The sequence below is a fragment of the Protopterus annectens genome, chromosome 12.part0, assembly GCF_019279795.1.
Source record: "Protopterus annectens isolate FY-2018-M chromosome 12.part0, PAN1.0, whole genome shotgun sequence".
Lineage (NCBI taxonomy): Eukaryota > Metazoa > Chordata > Ceratodontiformes > Protopteridae > Protopterus > Protopterus annectens.
In genome coordinates this window covers 654,436,362-654,452,270 of record NC_056746.1, presented here as the reverse complement: position 1 = coordinate 654,452,270, position 15,909 = coordinate 654,436,362, and the positions used below count along the sequence as shown (strand labels likewise).

Sequence of the window (15,909 nt, the reverse complement as noted above, 5' to 3'; positions counted from 1 at the left end):
TGAGCTCACATGGATATTTTAGTATGGAAGGTACCTGTGATTTACTGGGGTCCTATCTGTTCCAGTGGCACCAAAAGGACAATTACTTCCATTTGGCTATGTAGGATTTGCGAGTGGCTGGTCTCCTGGCTTCTTGGAGAACTTTAGTTTCACCCTCTGAAACATAGCGTCTCCAAGGAATTAGAACCCTATTAGCCACAGTATTATGTTCAGGGATGACAGGCTGGGGTGTAGAGTGGCCCCTTCTGCTGTGCTTTAAATGTCTGTGTGGTGAGATCTTTTTGTAGTGACAGTTTGTTGTAGCTACCCCTGGTTAGGTGAAAAAGAAGAAAAAAACAATGCTGTCTCGACCAAAAGGGGATCCTAGCAAGAATTTTGGCTTTTATTTTTGCGCCTTTAGAAGATCCCTTGGGATGAATGGTAGTTGAGGAAAGGCACAGAGAAATCTCCCTGTCCACTGAAAGCTGAATGCATCTGTTCTCCAGGTTGAGAGATAAGGGCCCCTGATGCAGAAGGTGATCTGTTTGGTTTGTTGGTCTCTGATGCATGTAGTTCTATCTGAGGTGTCCACTCTGATGGAGGATGTCTAGGAAGACCTGTCTATTGAGGGTCCATTCATGAGGATCCTCCAAGGTCCTGCTTAATGTGTCTGCAAACACATGTCCTGTGTTGGAATGTGTATGGCTACTAAAGACATGTTTTTTTTCTGGGTGGACATGGTCTATAGAAGTGGGAAAAATAAAGAGCATAGATGAGGGCCCTCATCTCCTTCCTGTTGATATCTTTCTTTAGTAGTTTTGGTTGTCACATGCCCTGAACCCGGTGTGTCCCAGTCCAGGCTGCCCATGTCTCACCTGCTTTTCTTTAATTGGAATTGGTGGGGTGAAGTGAAGTCCTGGGTTGAGCATCACCTTGTCCCCACCACCATGAGAGCTCTCTCTCTCTCTCCTGAGACAAGGTAATAGAGAAATTACTATGTCAAGAGGATGAGAGTGCTGGGACCAAGCTGTTTTCAGGTACCACTGGATTTTCACATATGCAGTATGGCTAAAGGGAGCATTAGAATAGTTAATGCCATGAATCGGAAAGCCTTTAGTATGTCTCTTGCTCAGTATTGGTTAAGGGAGCTCAGTTTTTAAAGGTAATTTGCTCTTTTTCCTGAGGCAGTTAGGCCTGCATCCTTATGGTGTCCAGTCTGCAGTCCAGAAAAAACTAAGTTCTGAGCTGGCTTTAGGGAGGACTTCTTGTAGTTGATAGTGAACCCAAACAGTGAGAGAAGGTTGAGGCTTAGTTGGAGGTGTTGCAGGAGTGTCTGAGGAGAAGAGTCATGAATTAAGTCATTGTCTAAATAGGGAAAAATCTGGATTCTGTGTTCAACAGAAGGCAGTTACTGGTGTCAGACAGTTTGTGAAAACTCTTGTGGGCTGTGGAAAGACCAAACGGCAAAGCAGTAAATTGAAAGTGAGACCCAGCATAGAACCTGAAGAATCTCTTGCAAAGATGATGAATTGGAATATGGAGGTAGGTATCTTTTAGGTCTAGAGATACTAGAAAAGCCTGAGGCAGAATGAATGGAAGCAGAGTGTATATAGAAAGCATTTTGAAAGTTGGCACATTTAGAATTGTGTTTAGTAAAGCGAGATCTAGTATGGGTCTTCATTGCCCTTCATTCCTTGGACTAGGAAAATTCTGGAATAAAAGCCCTTTCCCACAAATTCCTGGGGTACTGGTTGTATTCTGCTTTGTGCCAGTAATTCCCATATGATGGGTGTAACCAGGTGGATTTGGTTGTAGGGAGGTGGTTGCATGCCATTTACAGGACATGATATAGCCCTTTTTTAAAAATAGAAAGCACCTATTAATCTGTGTAATCTTTTCCCAGGTGAAGATTGATTGCATGAGCCCTTTTGAGAGGGGAGGGGCCGGTGGTGGGGGAGAGATTTGTCTGCTAAGGGAGGCCTTCCAGAAGAAGAATCTGTCTGTGGTTTCTCCGGGACTTTCTTTCTGGGGGCCTTCCTGTGTTGCTGGCTGAGCCTAGGATGTGTTCTAACAAAAGAGGTGCCTTTTATGGGGTAATTCATCTGGTGTCTAAGTACAGAAGTTAATAAAAGCCATCTGCAGTCTTTCATGAACTTTTCCTTGTCCTTGGAGGGGTTTGAAAAGATTGGATACCCGAGATCCAAATAGGAAATTTTTGTCTAAAGGGGAATCTATACGTTTAGCTTTCTAGTCTTCTGATATGGGTTAAGTAAAGACAGCATTTGCTGTTTAGAGTCATTTCATTGTGAATCCACCACTACCTTGTTTAAGGAACTAAGGATGGATATTAAATACTTCAGCATTTGGGTTAAGTAATTTATAGCCCTGAATGCCAAAGTACAGTAGGTATAAACCTTTTTACTCCATCTATGCATGGCCCAATAACCTTGTCAGAAGGGAGGGCACTGGCATTAGAGATGAACTCAGAAGGTTTATCAGAAGAGAGAGAGAGACTGCAGAGGGGTCCAGCACAAGAATGTTATCATCAGGGACTTTATAAAATGTGTCTGGCCTTTTAGGAGCAGGAGGCTGAGTTGGGGACAACAGAGGAGGATTGAAAGGCATCCAAAAAGGCCTCAAAAACAGAACTGGGGAAGGGGTGAGAGTAACCAATTTCAAAGAGGTTGCAGTATCTTTTGAGCCTCTGTAATATGCCTAGTCCCCCATTCAGAATGTTTCATCATACTTAATATTGTCTGTCCAAAAGAAGCTTCTTCCACATGAGAGTCAGTGGAAAAGGAAGTCTTCATCTGGATGGACTTGGTCAACGGACTGTATTTCAGAAGAATAGGCCAGGGAATGATCTGAATCAGAAGTCTTTTTGTCTTCAGAAGGGGATGAATCCACAGAAGCATTTTGAGGGGTGGAGAGGAGGGTGCTGAAAAGAAAAGGATAGTGGCTACAGGGCCATAATAGCCTTGTACGGGCCTTGAGAAAAATCTATCCAATTTTTCTCCCTGGAAGGGGGGGGGGAGAGAAGTTGCATGTTCAGTTTTTGGCATTTCTTCTTTGGCATGACGTTCACCTGAACCAAGTATGGTGGTTCAGATTTCTGATGTACCTCAAGAAGTTTACCTGGGATCTCCTCCCTAACTAGTATCTGGGGAATGCCCTGTGGACCCTCTGATATGATAATACCTGGTTCAGATTTATCTGCAGATTCCTCAGTCATAAGAGCCACTGACACCATACTGGCTAGGGCATCTGAGATGGACCAGGATGTACCATGAGTTCTGAATACTCAGTGGGTGCATTGGAGTCAGAAAGTGTCAATTGAATTTCTGGCCTAGATCTTTTAAACTTCTTAAGTGGTAATAGTACATCTGGGGAAGCAAAATCCACCATTTTGGAGTGAGCCAAGCATGTAAGATGTTGGTTTCCAGAAAAGCACTCAGCAAGGCTAAAGGGATCGCAACATCTTTGGTACAAACAGTTGGTAAGTGGAGCAGGCCTTGTTGCTATGTTCCACTCCTAAGAAGAAAAGACATTGGTTGTGCAAGTCTTTATACAAAATTTGCCTACCCCACTCACACTTACTCGTCCCAGCTCTCATCTAATACCAATAAGCAAAAACACAGTAGAAAAGCAAAGGGTGGCTCCCTCCCCAGCAGGGCACTTATCAGTTTACTCGATCTGTTTACGCAAAACAAAGTTACTGACAACCAAACAATAATAGTTTGACAGATATGCACCCTGCATTTGGGCTGACAGTGGGATAGTCTGAGGATTTACACTTGTACTTCCATGTGTATTTGCCTACACTTACAAGTTGAGGTCACACTTGGGGCATACAGTCCTGGGAAAATAAAGCTTTGGTACCCCAACCAGACTTAATTGGTGATGACCTATTCATTAGGAATACTGCAACCGTGATTTCAGTCAAGGCATCACATCACCCCAAAATGCAAATGTAATCAGGAGTCTAGGTACTTGTTTGACAGCACTTCTACTCTGTGGACCATTATGTAGCAATGGTTGTCATGAAATTCTTTTATTTAGGCCAGTTAATATCAAGGTCTGAAGAGATAATCACTACTTATACTCGGCATTAATTAAGTCAATTATCGAGTACAATCCCTCCTTTAAGATGTATATCATTAAACATATCAAACAGAAAGACCCCAAGGATTCCTTAAACATATCAAACAGTTACAAAGACCCCAAAGATTCCTAACCAGAAATATCACAGGTGTAAAGTCCTTGAGCTACTAAGAAGGGAAGCATGCTTTATCCCTTTATTCAGCATCATATAGACTTTTGAGCTTTGATCTGTCTTGCTTCCAAGCCATTAGAGACGCAATCGTCCTGAATCTCATGTTTCTTTGTATCTACAAGTATTTCCACAAGTACTATAACCAGGGACCTTAGTCTTCACCAACAACTAAATAAAACATGGTAGAGGGACAAGTTTATAACTCTTCTCCTCCCAGACCTCTGGAATAAACTTCCCTGCATGCTAAACAGTGAAAATTAAGATATTCTTTTAAACATGAATTAGATGTCTGGGTGAGTATCCACAAACTTGTGGAGAAAAGAGGTGCAGCATGAGGGAGAGTACTGGCAAAATGGAAATAATCAAAAAACTCTTGGCCTTGTAATATCTCTGAATCCACAATCTGTAAACAGAATAGATACTGTCAGCTAGTCTCACATCATAAGAGAGGAATACAAATGTTGTTTGCCTTTAAGTAATTTGTAATTCTACCACTAATCCCATATACTTTCTCCTTTAAGAAGTGTAGTTAATTTATGGTAGAAGTAAACCTGATAAAATGAAGTAGTATTTAAAGTAGGACTTCTAACACAATCAGGATCTTGTCAGACTTCTTGGTAATTAGTGACGGCAAAGGAAAGTAAAGAATGCAACTTAAACTGTGCACAAATCACAGCCCCACCAGAGTGACAAAGTATCAATAAAATACTTTAAGTAATTACTTTTTTCAGTTCAGGAAAAAATGCCATGGTAGTAAATGTGTGAATATAACCATACAGCATATTTTTGGAATGTTGTTCTAAGATTCTGTGCACAGGAATGTCTGTACTCTAAATCACCCATGTCTAAATTGCTACAGAACTTACACAACTGCTTATGTAGTAATACTTTTTAAGATGCTCGTGTTTCACTGTTGCAGTCATTACAATTGGGTTACCCTGCTGGCAGGCTACCCACAGTTGGCCCGATTTCCAAAGTCTAGGGCCGGCGTCGGTTGCTGTCGGCTCCTCCCTGACGTCAGTGCGCCAGGGGTATAAAAGATGCAGCTGATGCCATTTTCTTCAGTCTTTCCTGCCGCGCAGTGCCCGAAGCAAAAGCAGTTCGCAAGTGCCGGTCGGCCAACTCTTGAGATTTTCAAATTCGAATTTCAGATCCGAAGTCTTCATTAAAGCTAAGTACCCCGTTGGGGAAACTTTTTTCTTGCTCCAGACCAATGTCAGAAAAAGTTAATAATGGTATTTCTTGTGGGAAGCAAATACCTCATAAGGATTTTCATTCTTATTGTATTCCTTGCCTAGGCCCTGACCACGACGTTGCTAGTTGTCGGTTTTGTGCTAGATTTAACCAACGCACTATTAAGCGTCGGTACGATTTTGCATTTCATTATTTTGGCAGAAAATTTTACTATATAATGCCGTCGGAGCAACCAACTACCGGAGTTTATAAAAAGCGCAAAGAAAAGGACAGGCATCCGAGGTCCAAAACCGACGATGAGGCTTTTGCTAGGCCTGTCGCTGGTTCTCAGTGAGGCGCTTTCGCAGCCCCTGACACCCACTACCTCAGAGCCACAGGCTGCTTCTGACTCCCACGTGGAGCCGACTAGGCCACTGGAAACTCAAGGTATTGGACACTCTGATACTATTCCCTCAGATGGGTCCGGAGCCGCTGAGCAGGCACCGGCTTCTGAGGGTGTTTTCAGGCCTACACAGTTATATGTAAAACCAACTTCAGCTTCAAAGCCAACGACCAAAGCAGCTCTAAAGACAAAGAAACAAGTACAGTATTCTCCTGGACAGGCCTCCATGCCTAAAAAAACAGATGCTTAAAATGGCCGAAGACCTAATTACTTTGATCAGGGGTTCACATCCCCCATCTGATAAGAGGCCTAGGCAAGAGAGAGAATATGCATCTTCAGATCAGGTTTCCATTTCCTCTGATTCCTCTTCTGACCAGGAATATTCTCTTCCACCCTATGCGGATTCTGATGCTGAGGAATCTATTCCTTCAGCCTCTCCTCCTGAGGATTATTATTTTGGGGAAACCCTGCATACTATGAGAGAGCATTTCCACTGGGAGAGCCAAGATTACTCAGAATCCAAGAAAAGGCTCAGAGACTTCCTTTTATTACCTCAGCACAGGCCCCTTGCTATTCCTCCTGTTTTAGACATTGTAGATGATATATTTTCAGAATCCGGACCGTCTCCTGACTGCCTCCAGCTCCTGTTAAGCCAGATACTATAGGGTTCCTGATTCTCATAAATGTCTTTATAAAAGCCCTGCTACAGACCCAGAAACTATCTCTCAGGGTCCCAAAGGGGTCAAGGCGTCCACTGCAAAAAACCCTATACCCTCTGATAGGGATTCAAGGGCTCTGGACAGATGGGGGAAAATGATTTGTACTTCTGCTACCTTGGCTGTAAGAGCTTTAAATTGTCAATTTCATATGCTTAAATAGCAATATCTCATGTCACTGCTGCAACAAAAAATGTTGACAAATTCAGAATGTGCAGAAAACAAAGAAATGCAGGATTTATTGCATGCTGCTGAACAAGTAGGAAAGCATACTTTGCAATGTGGTTTTGATTCTCTAGAGGCCTCTTGCAGGGCCTCTGTTACAGGTTCTGTCATTAGGAGACATGCGTGGTTAAAAGAACAGAATCTGCCCGATCATGTTAAAGCAAAATTATTAGATGCTCCATTACAACATGATACCTTGTTTGGTGTTAAAGCAGAAGAGGTTTTGAAGAAAATGGAGGACAAAGCTAAACAGTCAAGGATTTCTTACAGGTACAGCCTCCCAGATTTAGCAGGAACTGGCCTGCAAAGAATTGGTCCTTTCCAGTGTCAGACAGACCACAAAGAGGTAGATACAGACGCCCCAGAGGCAGATCACAGCCCCAAGGCTCATACAGGCCTAAACAATGGGGTGCTTTAACCTCCAAAAGCGGAGAAGAAAAATCACAGCCATACAGGAAACAGACTCAATGACTTTCCCCTGCCAGCACCAAGCACTTATCTTCTGGCAGCTCCATTGGGGGAAAACTAGCACTTTTTGCTCAAAATTGGCACATGATCACTCAAGACAAATGGGTCTTAAATATCGTTTCACAGGGCTACAGGTTCCACTTTCACACCCTGCCAAGGGCAAACGGTTGGCCAGACCTGCCACGCAATCAATGGGCAGAGGCACAAAAATAAGTTTCATCCCTCATGGACATGAGGGCCATTCAGCAAGTACCACAGCAAGAGCAGGGACAAGGATTTTAATCAAGGCTATTCTTGGTGCCCAGAAAGGACAAAACCTGGAGACCAATACTGGACCTGTCTATCCTGAACACATTCCTGGACATTCCAAAATTCAAAATGTTAACTCCGCAGCAGCTTCTGCCCATGCTGGGCAAGAAGGCTTGGCTTGTGACTTTAGACCTAAAAGAGGCATGCCTGCATGTCCCAGTCAGGCAATCATGCAAAGATACCTCAGATTTATAGCTGGCTCAATGCATTCCCAATTCCCTGCACTGCCCTTTGGCTTATCTACTGCGCCCAGGGTCTTCACAAAGTGCCTGGCACCAGTAATTGCTTTTTTCAGACAAAGAGGAATTGAAATATATCCTTACTTGAATGACTGCCGTATTCAAGAAGAGAACAAGGACACTCTACTACAGCATCTGGCGTTTGTAAAAACATTACTAGCAGGCCTAGGGTACACAGTAAACGAAAAGAAATCAAAACTCGTACCCTCTCAAGAGATAATATTCCTGGGTGCAAGCTTAAATACAACTGCCCAGATGGCTTATCTCACGCCAGACAAAAACAGGCAACTGACTACTTATTTCAAAAAGTTGGCAACAAAAACCCAGTTATCTGCAAGAAAAATTCTGCAGGCTTTGGGCTTCATGGCATCTCTGCATTCTGCTAATTCCATATGCAAGACTGCATATGAGGAAACTTCAATGGTATCTAAAAAGTGTTTGGACTCAACATTGCCTCAGCCTGGAAACAATAATTACCCTCATTCCCTGCCTGCAACAGGAGTTTTGATGGGGGGGCAAAAGCCTGTCACCACAACACGGGACAGCCATTCACCTTACCCACAGCCAGGCAGACATTGACAACAGATGCATCAGATTATGCCTAGAGGGCACATATGTCAGGAAAATGTATTCAGGGCACATGGTCCGCAAGTCAAATGCATCTACATATCAATCAAAAAGAGATGCTAGCAGTTCAAAATGCCCTGACAGCCTTCAAGGATCTACTTTATCCAGGACAACTACTGATAAAGACGGGCAGTACCACAGTCATGTGGTACATAAACAAGCAAGGGGGCACACATTCCTACCCCCTCTGCAGACTAGCCATGAACTTGTGGGGCACAGCATTGACTTACCAAGTACATCTGCAAGCACAATTCCTGCCAGGAAGGATAAATACTCTGGCAGATGAACTAAGCAGAAACCTAATGGATCCCCACGAGTGGAAATTGGATCCACAAGTCTTCAGCATGATAACAAGGAACTGGGGGTGCCCGGACATAGACCTATTTGCCTCCCCTCACAATTGCCAACTACAAAGATTCTGCACAAGGACTTATCACAAGCAAGCATGGAAAGTGGATGCTCTGTCATTCAGCTGGAAAAACCTTACAATATATGCTTTTCCTCCTCTGCCTTTCCTCCCCAAGGTACTCCTCAAGGTCAGACAAGAGAAGCCAAAAATTATTCTGATTGCCCAGACTGGCACACAATCCTAAAGAGCTTGTCCCAATGCCCAGCTTGGACACTACCTCAAATTCCTCACTTATTGACTCAACAAGACAGTCAGATACTGCACAGCTAACTCAGGACCCTAAACCTGGCAGCATGGTGAATAATGTAGCCATTCAAGACACACTTCTTTCTAAAGCAGTTATGGATGTTATTTTGGAGGCCAGGGGGCCTAGCACCAGAAAATCTTATGCAGAAAAATGGAAGAGATTCTGTGCTTGGAACCAGGCACAAGGTATTGACATGAATGTTTCAAATATTCCTCAGATTTTGCAATACTTAACTGAGATGCTGGATTAAAGGCCTTTCCTTTTCATCCATTAAAATTCATGCCTCTGCCATTTCAGCTCACTACAATACAGAACCACCAATTTTTTTTCTCATCCATTACTAAGGCAGTACCTCAGAGAGGCCAAAAATATAAGACCCCCAAGGAGAGCACCAATACCTGCATGGGACCTCAACTATGTCTTGGAAAAAGTTACACTGCCTCCCTTTGAGCCAGCCTCTGCAGCTGATATAAAATTCTTATCCTGGAAAACAGCTCTGCTCCTAGCAATAACCTCCGCTAGACGAGTCTCAGAGTTACAGGCACTAATGGCTGTGGAACCGTTCATCATTTTCCATCCTGACAGGGTTTCTCTAAGGACAAACCCTAGATTTTATGCCTAAGGTAGTGACCAGTGTGGCCATTAACCAAACAATTCACTTGCCTACCTTTTACCCGAACCCACAGAATAAGGGTGAGAGACTTCTGCATTCTTTGGACATTCACAGATAGCTACGCTTCCAGTTGGACAGAACCAAAGCTTTCAGAAAGACTGAACAGCTTCTAGTAGCATATGCTGCAGGATCACAAGGAAAGCCTATCTCAAAGCAGACTATTTCCAAGTGGAATAGGCCACTGCATTCGTTTCTGCTATTCACAGCATGGCAAGTCAGTGCCTAAGGGCATTAGGCCACATCCCACCAGAGCAGCAGCCACTTCAGCAGCCTTCCTCAGAGGAGTACCAACCAAAGGCATCTTAGAGGCTGCAACTTGGAGTTCAGTGCATACTTTTACAAAGCACTACCACTTACCTCTCTATTCTAAATCCAGGGCAGGCTTTGCCACTGCAGTTCTGCAGGGCCTGATAGCCTCTCCTAATCCTATTTAGCTCCAGCCTCCCATCCATAGCTTTGTGATTCAACCCAATTGTAATGACTGCAACAGTGAAACACGATGAACATAGTACATAGTACAGTTGTGTACCTACCATAAATGTAGATGTTCGAGTTTATTCACTGTTGCAGTCCAGGTTACCTTCCCTCCATCCCCCTTTTCCTTGCTGGGAATTATCTGTACTTCTCTATTCTTTACAACCTATGTGGTGTATTTGCTTGTAGATCAAGGAAAAGTTGTTTTTTTGGATATGCATGCTTTTTGGCATTAGTGAGCCTACCATTTTAGGGGCACCTGACATCTGGGGCAAGAAAAACTGAAGAAAATTGTGTTGGCTGCATCTTTTATACCCCTGGCGCACTGACATCAGGGAGGAGCCGACAGCAACCGACACCGGACCTAGACTTTGGAACTCGGGCAGACTGTGGGTAGCCTGCCAGCAGGATAATCCAGTTATAATGACTGCAACAGTGAATACACTCGAACATCTACATTTATGGTAGGTACACAACTGTACTTTTGTCTTCCAAGTGTCTTAGAAACGTACACTCCATCATTTGTTGCTCATTGTGAAAAATGGCAATAAATTGCACATTATCCAGTTGTGGTGGATCTACAATGATCTGACTAGTTATTACATGAATATGAAGACAATTAGATGTCTATTTTATCATTTTAAGATTGTATTTCTATATAATAAAGGCTGGTGCTGATTAACTTTTTTATTCTGTTTTTATAATTATTTTCCTTAATTTTTAGATGTCGTATATGATCCAGAAATAATCCCATATTTAATTAATGTATTCTATATGCTGCTAACATCCAGGAGTGATAAAACTCAACCTGTTATCTATGTAGCCTCCACAGTTAGAAACCCAGACACTTACCAGCTTTTCAAAGATAAACTAGGTAAGTTTTTATTTCTGTACAGTTAAAGCATATTACACTGCGTTCATCACTGCATGCTTTTAATATATTAGAATTGAATTATTTTATTTCTTTTTGTGCTATACAGTAATAAAATTTCAGTTAATTTTGATTCTGATAGTTTTGTTTGAAGTATAAAAAGGTGGTATTTTGTGAGGTATTTTTTAAGAGAGTAATGGTGTCAAAGTTAAATCTGCTGTTGTTAAGTTAAACAAATATTAGTGTTATGAACAGTTAGCTCAAAAGTACACCCTGCTTTGGAGAGGGTCGCTCTAACAGTAAGTGATAACATTTGAGTTTGTCCCCCTTATTTGTCACTTATCTTGTTAGAATTTGTTGTAGCAGTGAGATCTAGTTGCTAAGTACTGTCGTAGGATGTTTTGAAACTCCTTTATATATCCCTCATTGCTCCATTCAGTTCTTCTCATGTTTTGAGTGTCACACATGTCCCTCTTACACCAGAATGAATTTCTAGAAGTGGTGTTGAAAGACTTGTAAGATGCACAGTAAGTATCAAACTGAGGTTTGTTTAAAGAGAAATAGTCCATCTTTTTATATATATATATATATATATATATATATATATATGACTTCCATATTGTGTGGAATGGACTGAAGTGCAATTGGTGACAATACAGAAACTGCAAGGGTTGTGTTATCTTACAGTTAGTATAAATACAGGGGTGTGGGGGGGTGCAAAGGGATTTGCCTCCCTGAAAAAAAATCTTTTCTCCCACTCTTTAGTCACCCTCATGCTTCTTACCCTTTCTACACTTCTCACTACCCCTGTAGGACACAGATGTGTAGCCACAGCTAACACACACACACACACACACACACACACAAAACCGCCATTCTTAGTGCTGAATTTCTTCTAAATGTTTCCAGCTTTATTTTTTTTTACTGGTGTCTTCAGGTTGCTAAGAATATGCATTTTTACTGGTGTCTTCAGGTTGCTAAGAATATGCGGTGTTAGTGTAGCAGTGGTCTAATGTGCGTTTGGCAAGTTATTTAGCTGTATGCATTTGTACTGAGGGAAGGGTAATAATCTTTTGAGGAAGATAGTAGATGGGGATTTGAAGTTAGTGTGAGAAGCCACCTTATTATACCTTTGTCCAAGTTTTTGTGCTGCAGAATTAAGTGGCTGTTGAATTTTTATATCAGTATGTGTGGGTGCGTGCATGATCACATGTACATAGTTATGGCTACAAATTTTATGAACTCTTGTTCCAGATTAACTAAGAAATGTGTTTTACCATTTTTTCCTATGTTCAGAAGAAAATATGAATTTATGTTAACATTTATCCATGTTGTTTTCTTTCTGCAGATAATTCTGGCATTGGACAGGAGATACTTCCTCGTCCTGAAAAGGTGCTGTTTCCATATGATTGGGCATCAGACATTGAAATTCTCAAATTAGAACTGGAAAAGAAATCTGACAGTTATGTAAATGCCACTATTTGAAGTGTTTATTTCTGTTTTTAAGCAGTTACTGGAAGCCTTAACTAAACATGATGGTAACATACCAAAGAGGGAAGTATTATATGGATGTGTTAAACATGACCTAAGAGGAAGGATCATCAAAAGCAACTGAACAGTGAGACCTAGAGGTAAGAAAGTATAAAGAAATGGTGGAGAAACCAAAAGACTTACTGATCTTAAATCGGGAAATAATTGATATGGAAAAAGAACTAATGGCCCAAACCAAGGAGTAAATACATGTTCACTTGAATGCCCCCATCAGAGAAATACCTTGCACAGTGATCGAGACTGCAAAAAGTTAAAAGAGGTGTTAAGTAAGAGATTGACAAACTAATGTAATAATGAGAAACACTGATGAAATTAAGAATGCCTTTAGGGAATGTTTTGCAAGGATTTATAGCCAAGATGCAAACCAAGTAGCAGGTTGTTACCCAAATTAAATGATATTTTAAGTGGACAGCACTCCTGGTCTTGAATGAAACTGTGCAGTTACCCAGACAATGGAGGAAATGTAGAAGCAGTAAAGTAGAGAACTGGGGGTCTTATGGAAACTGTGAACTCCCCATGGAGTTCTATAAACCAGGCGTGCAAAGTTGATGGAGATTTGGGTTACCATATTTATAATATTTTAAAAGAGTGGATTCTAGCCTCCTGGAAGGTAGGAATAGTATCAGTTATCCTTAAAGAGGGGAAAGACCCTTGTAATCCAGAATCATCTAGGCCCATCACAGCCTTAAATCATGATTACAGTTTTTTGGGAAGTTTTAGTAGCAAGACTAGCAAAATTACTACTAAATCAAATACTTTTGAATTGGTATAGATTTATCACAGGCAGACAAACCTCTGATAATATTATATAAACAGTAGTGATGCTATGGAGGCAAAAACAAAAGAAAAATCCTTTGCTTATTTTAAGTTTAGACACAAAAGACATTTGATAGGGTTTCATGAGTCACCCCATGAGAAGTGTTAAGTGCAATTGCCCCAAGAGGTGCAACCTTATAATGCAGTTATACAAGTGCTGTGTTGCAAGGATGTGGGCTGGCTGGTAATACTCAAGGACTCCAAATGCCTCCTTTACTTTCTGCCACATACTTAGAAGCTCTGGGTTACTCTAATAAAATTATTGTGTGTACAGGAATATACTTGGGCAAAAGAGCAAAAACATAAGCCTCTTTGCTAATGATGTTTTACTGCAGTTGATTTCTGTAGAAACTGACCTGCCGGGCCTTTCCAAATTATAGATGAATTTTAAAAATATGGGGAGTGTAAGGCAAATGGAACTGAAGACAATGTCATTCCAGTAAATTGCATCTTAACACATACCCTTGTTTAGTTTTTTTTTAACATGTCTTTAAAGTCATACCAGGATAAAATATCTAGGAGTATGACTTTTCCATTCAGAATCTCAGTTAAGTTCATATGGGAAGACTCTGTGTCAAAAATTTTTGAAAATAAATAGGGAAGTGGAAAACATTGGTACATGGATCTAAATCACAAAAGACAAGCAAATAAAATGTTTCTAGTTCCATTAGTAATCTTCACATGTTATGCTTCTGTGCCACCTCATGAATATAGTTTAAAACTGATAAAGAAAAGAATCCTAACATTTCTTTGAGACAATAAACATGCCAGGATGTTTTAGAAAAAGATAAGGATGCCAACACAATTAGGAGGATTGGGAATTCCAGATTTACAAAACTTATCACAACACAACCCAATTAAAATGGTTAGACTAAATCCATTGTGAGAAAAACAATTAAAGATGGAAATAAGTTGTGCTTAACCAGAAGGAGTCCTGTACACACACAAACTGACATTTTGGACTTATTTGAAATGGGAAGACAATAATGAAACTTTCCTAGGTAAGGTAGGAAAAGTAGCCAGTGGAATTATAACAAGAAAAGAAGTCAGAAATTGGCACCAGGAAAATCTTGTCTATAGGAAAGGATTTTTGAGACTAAATGGAATAACAGTGCAAAAATGTGCTATATAAAAAAAAATACGTTGAGGTTCTGGGAGCAGTTAAAACCGGTGGGTGGCAACCTTCCTTGGGAGTAGGCAAAAAGGTGGTATAACTTTCAGGAAGGACACAAGATAAGATTCCTTGGACTGCAGACAAGACTCTCACAAATAATTAATTTAGATTTTTTTTTAGTTTCCCTTTAGGATATCACCCAGCTGACATGGCCCACAGTGCCCCATTTGCATGCTGGATCTTACCAACTCATCTCCTTACCCCCTCCCAGGACTTACTCCAGTATTGCTGGGGCTGGTCATGGGTCCTAAGGGTGTCTTGGGGGCTCAACCATCTATGCTTCCATGCTAGGTGGGGTCATTGTATGTCCCATCCACTCCCTGCACCATCTCCCTTGCATGTTGATTATGTCAGAGGACAACTTTCCCTCTTTAGACCATGTCTCCCCTAAAGAAGGGTCATAGATGAGCATCCTTCTACCTGGGACTGGCACATCCATATCTTTCTGCTGCCCTGTATGTCACCCTAGCTTCTAATTACACTAGGCTGTAGTCAGAGCTTTATCCCTCTACACCACTGGAGTGGCCAAGACTCTCACAAATTATTAGTAACAGGATTCCAGTTAGTCAGCCCCTTCAGTTTGTAGAATTTATGATTTAACCTAGGTGTTATAGAATAAAATTGAAAGGTATGCTAAGCAGGGGATATAAAGAATACTGGGAATGAAGATATAGATACGGTTAGGCAAAAATAAGAAAACAAGCTTGATAAAAGTTTAACCTGGGAAGTATGGGAGGAGGTTTGTGCTGGCCCAGGTATGCAACCAAATCTAGAAAATTTATAATTTTTGTTTGGAAATTTTTACAGTGGTATCTAAACCCCAAATAAATTGAGAAAAATGTTACCAGACATGATTGACATCTGTTGAAGATGTATGAAGGGGCAAACTGGGACGTGGTAAATTGTGCTGTGTGAATGTACTGAATTGGGCTATTTTAAGCAGTCATTAGAGACACTGTCAGAAGATGTCTTTGATAAAAAAATCGATTTATTGAGAAAACTCCTTATTGAGTCACAACACATTCTAAGGATGTGCAGTAGATGGACTGGCCACTAAATTGGCCATAGGTGTGAGTGCACATTGTGTGTTTGTGTGTGCATATTTGTAGTATGGAAGAATGATAGCAGCAAGGCTAGGTACCTAGTGGTGGTCAATGTAACACCTCAACTCCGTGTACAAAATGGGAAAGGGGGGGGGGTGATGTTAATGACAACAAAAACTTGTATCCAGGGGCAACAAAGTTTTATTAACATTGGTTTAATAACAGCAAAAAAAAAATCA

At 41.2% G+C, this 15,909-nt stretch overlaps 1 protein-coding gene across 1 annotated transcript in view; it reads left to right on the top strand.

The window, feature by feature from the left end:
• Positions 1 to 15,471, top strand: part of LOC122816769 (protein-lysine N-methyltransferase EEF2KMT-like) — a 404,467-nt gene extending 388,996 nt beyond the window's left edge. The window contains exons 7-8 of the mRNA XM_044089786.1: positions 10,940 to 11,089; positions 12,435 to 15,471. Of these exons, the coding sequence (XP_043945721.1) occupies positions 10,940 to 11,089; positions 12,435 to 12,571 (287 nt within the window). The 3' untranslated portion in view covers positions 12,572 to 15,471. The remainder of the gene's footprint in view (positions 1 to 10,939; positions 11,090 to 12,434) is intronic.
• Positions 15,472 to 15,909: the final 438 nt, after the last annotated feature.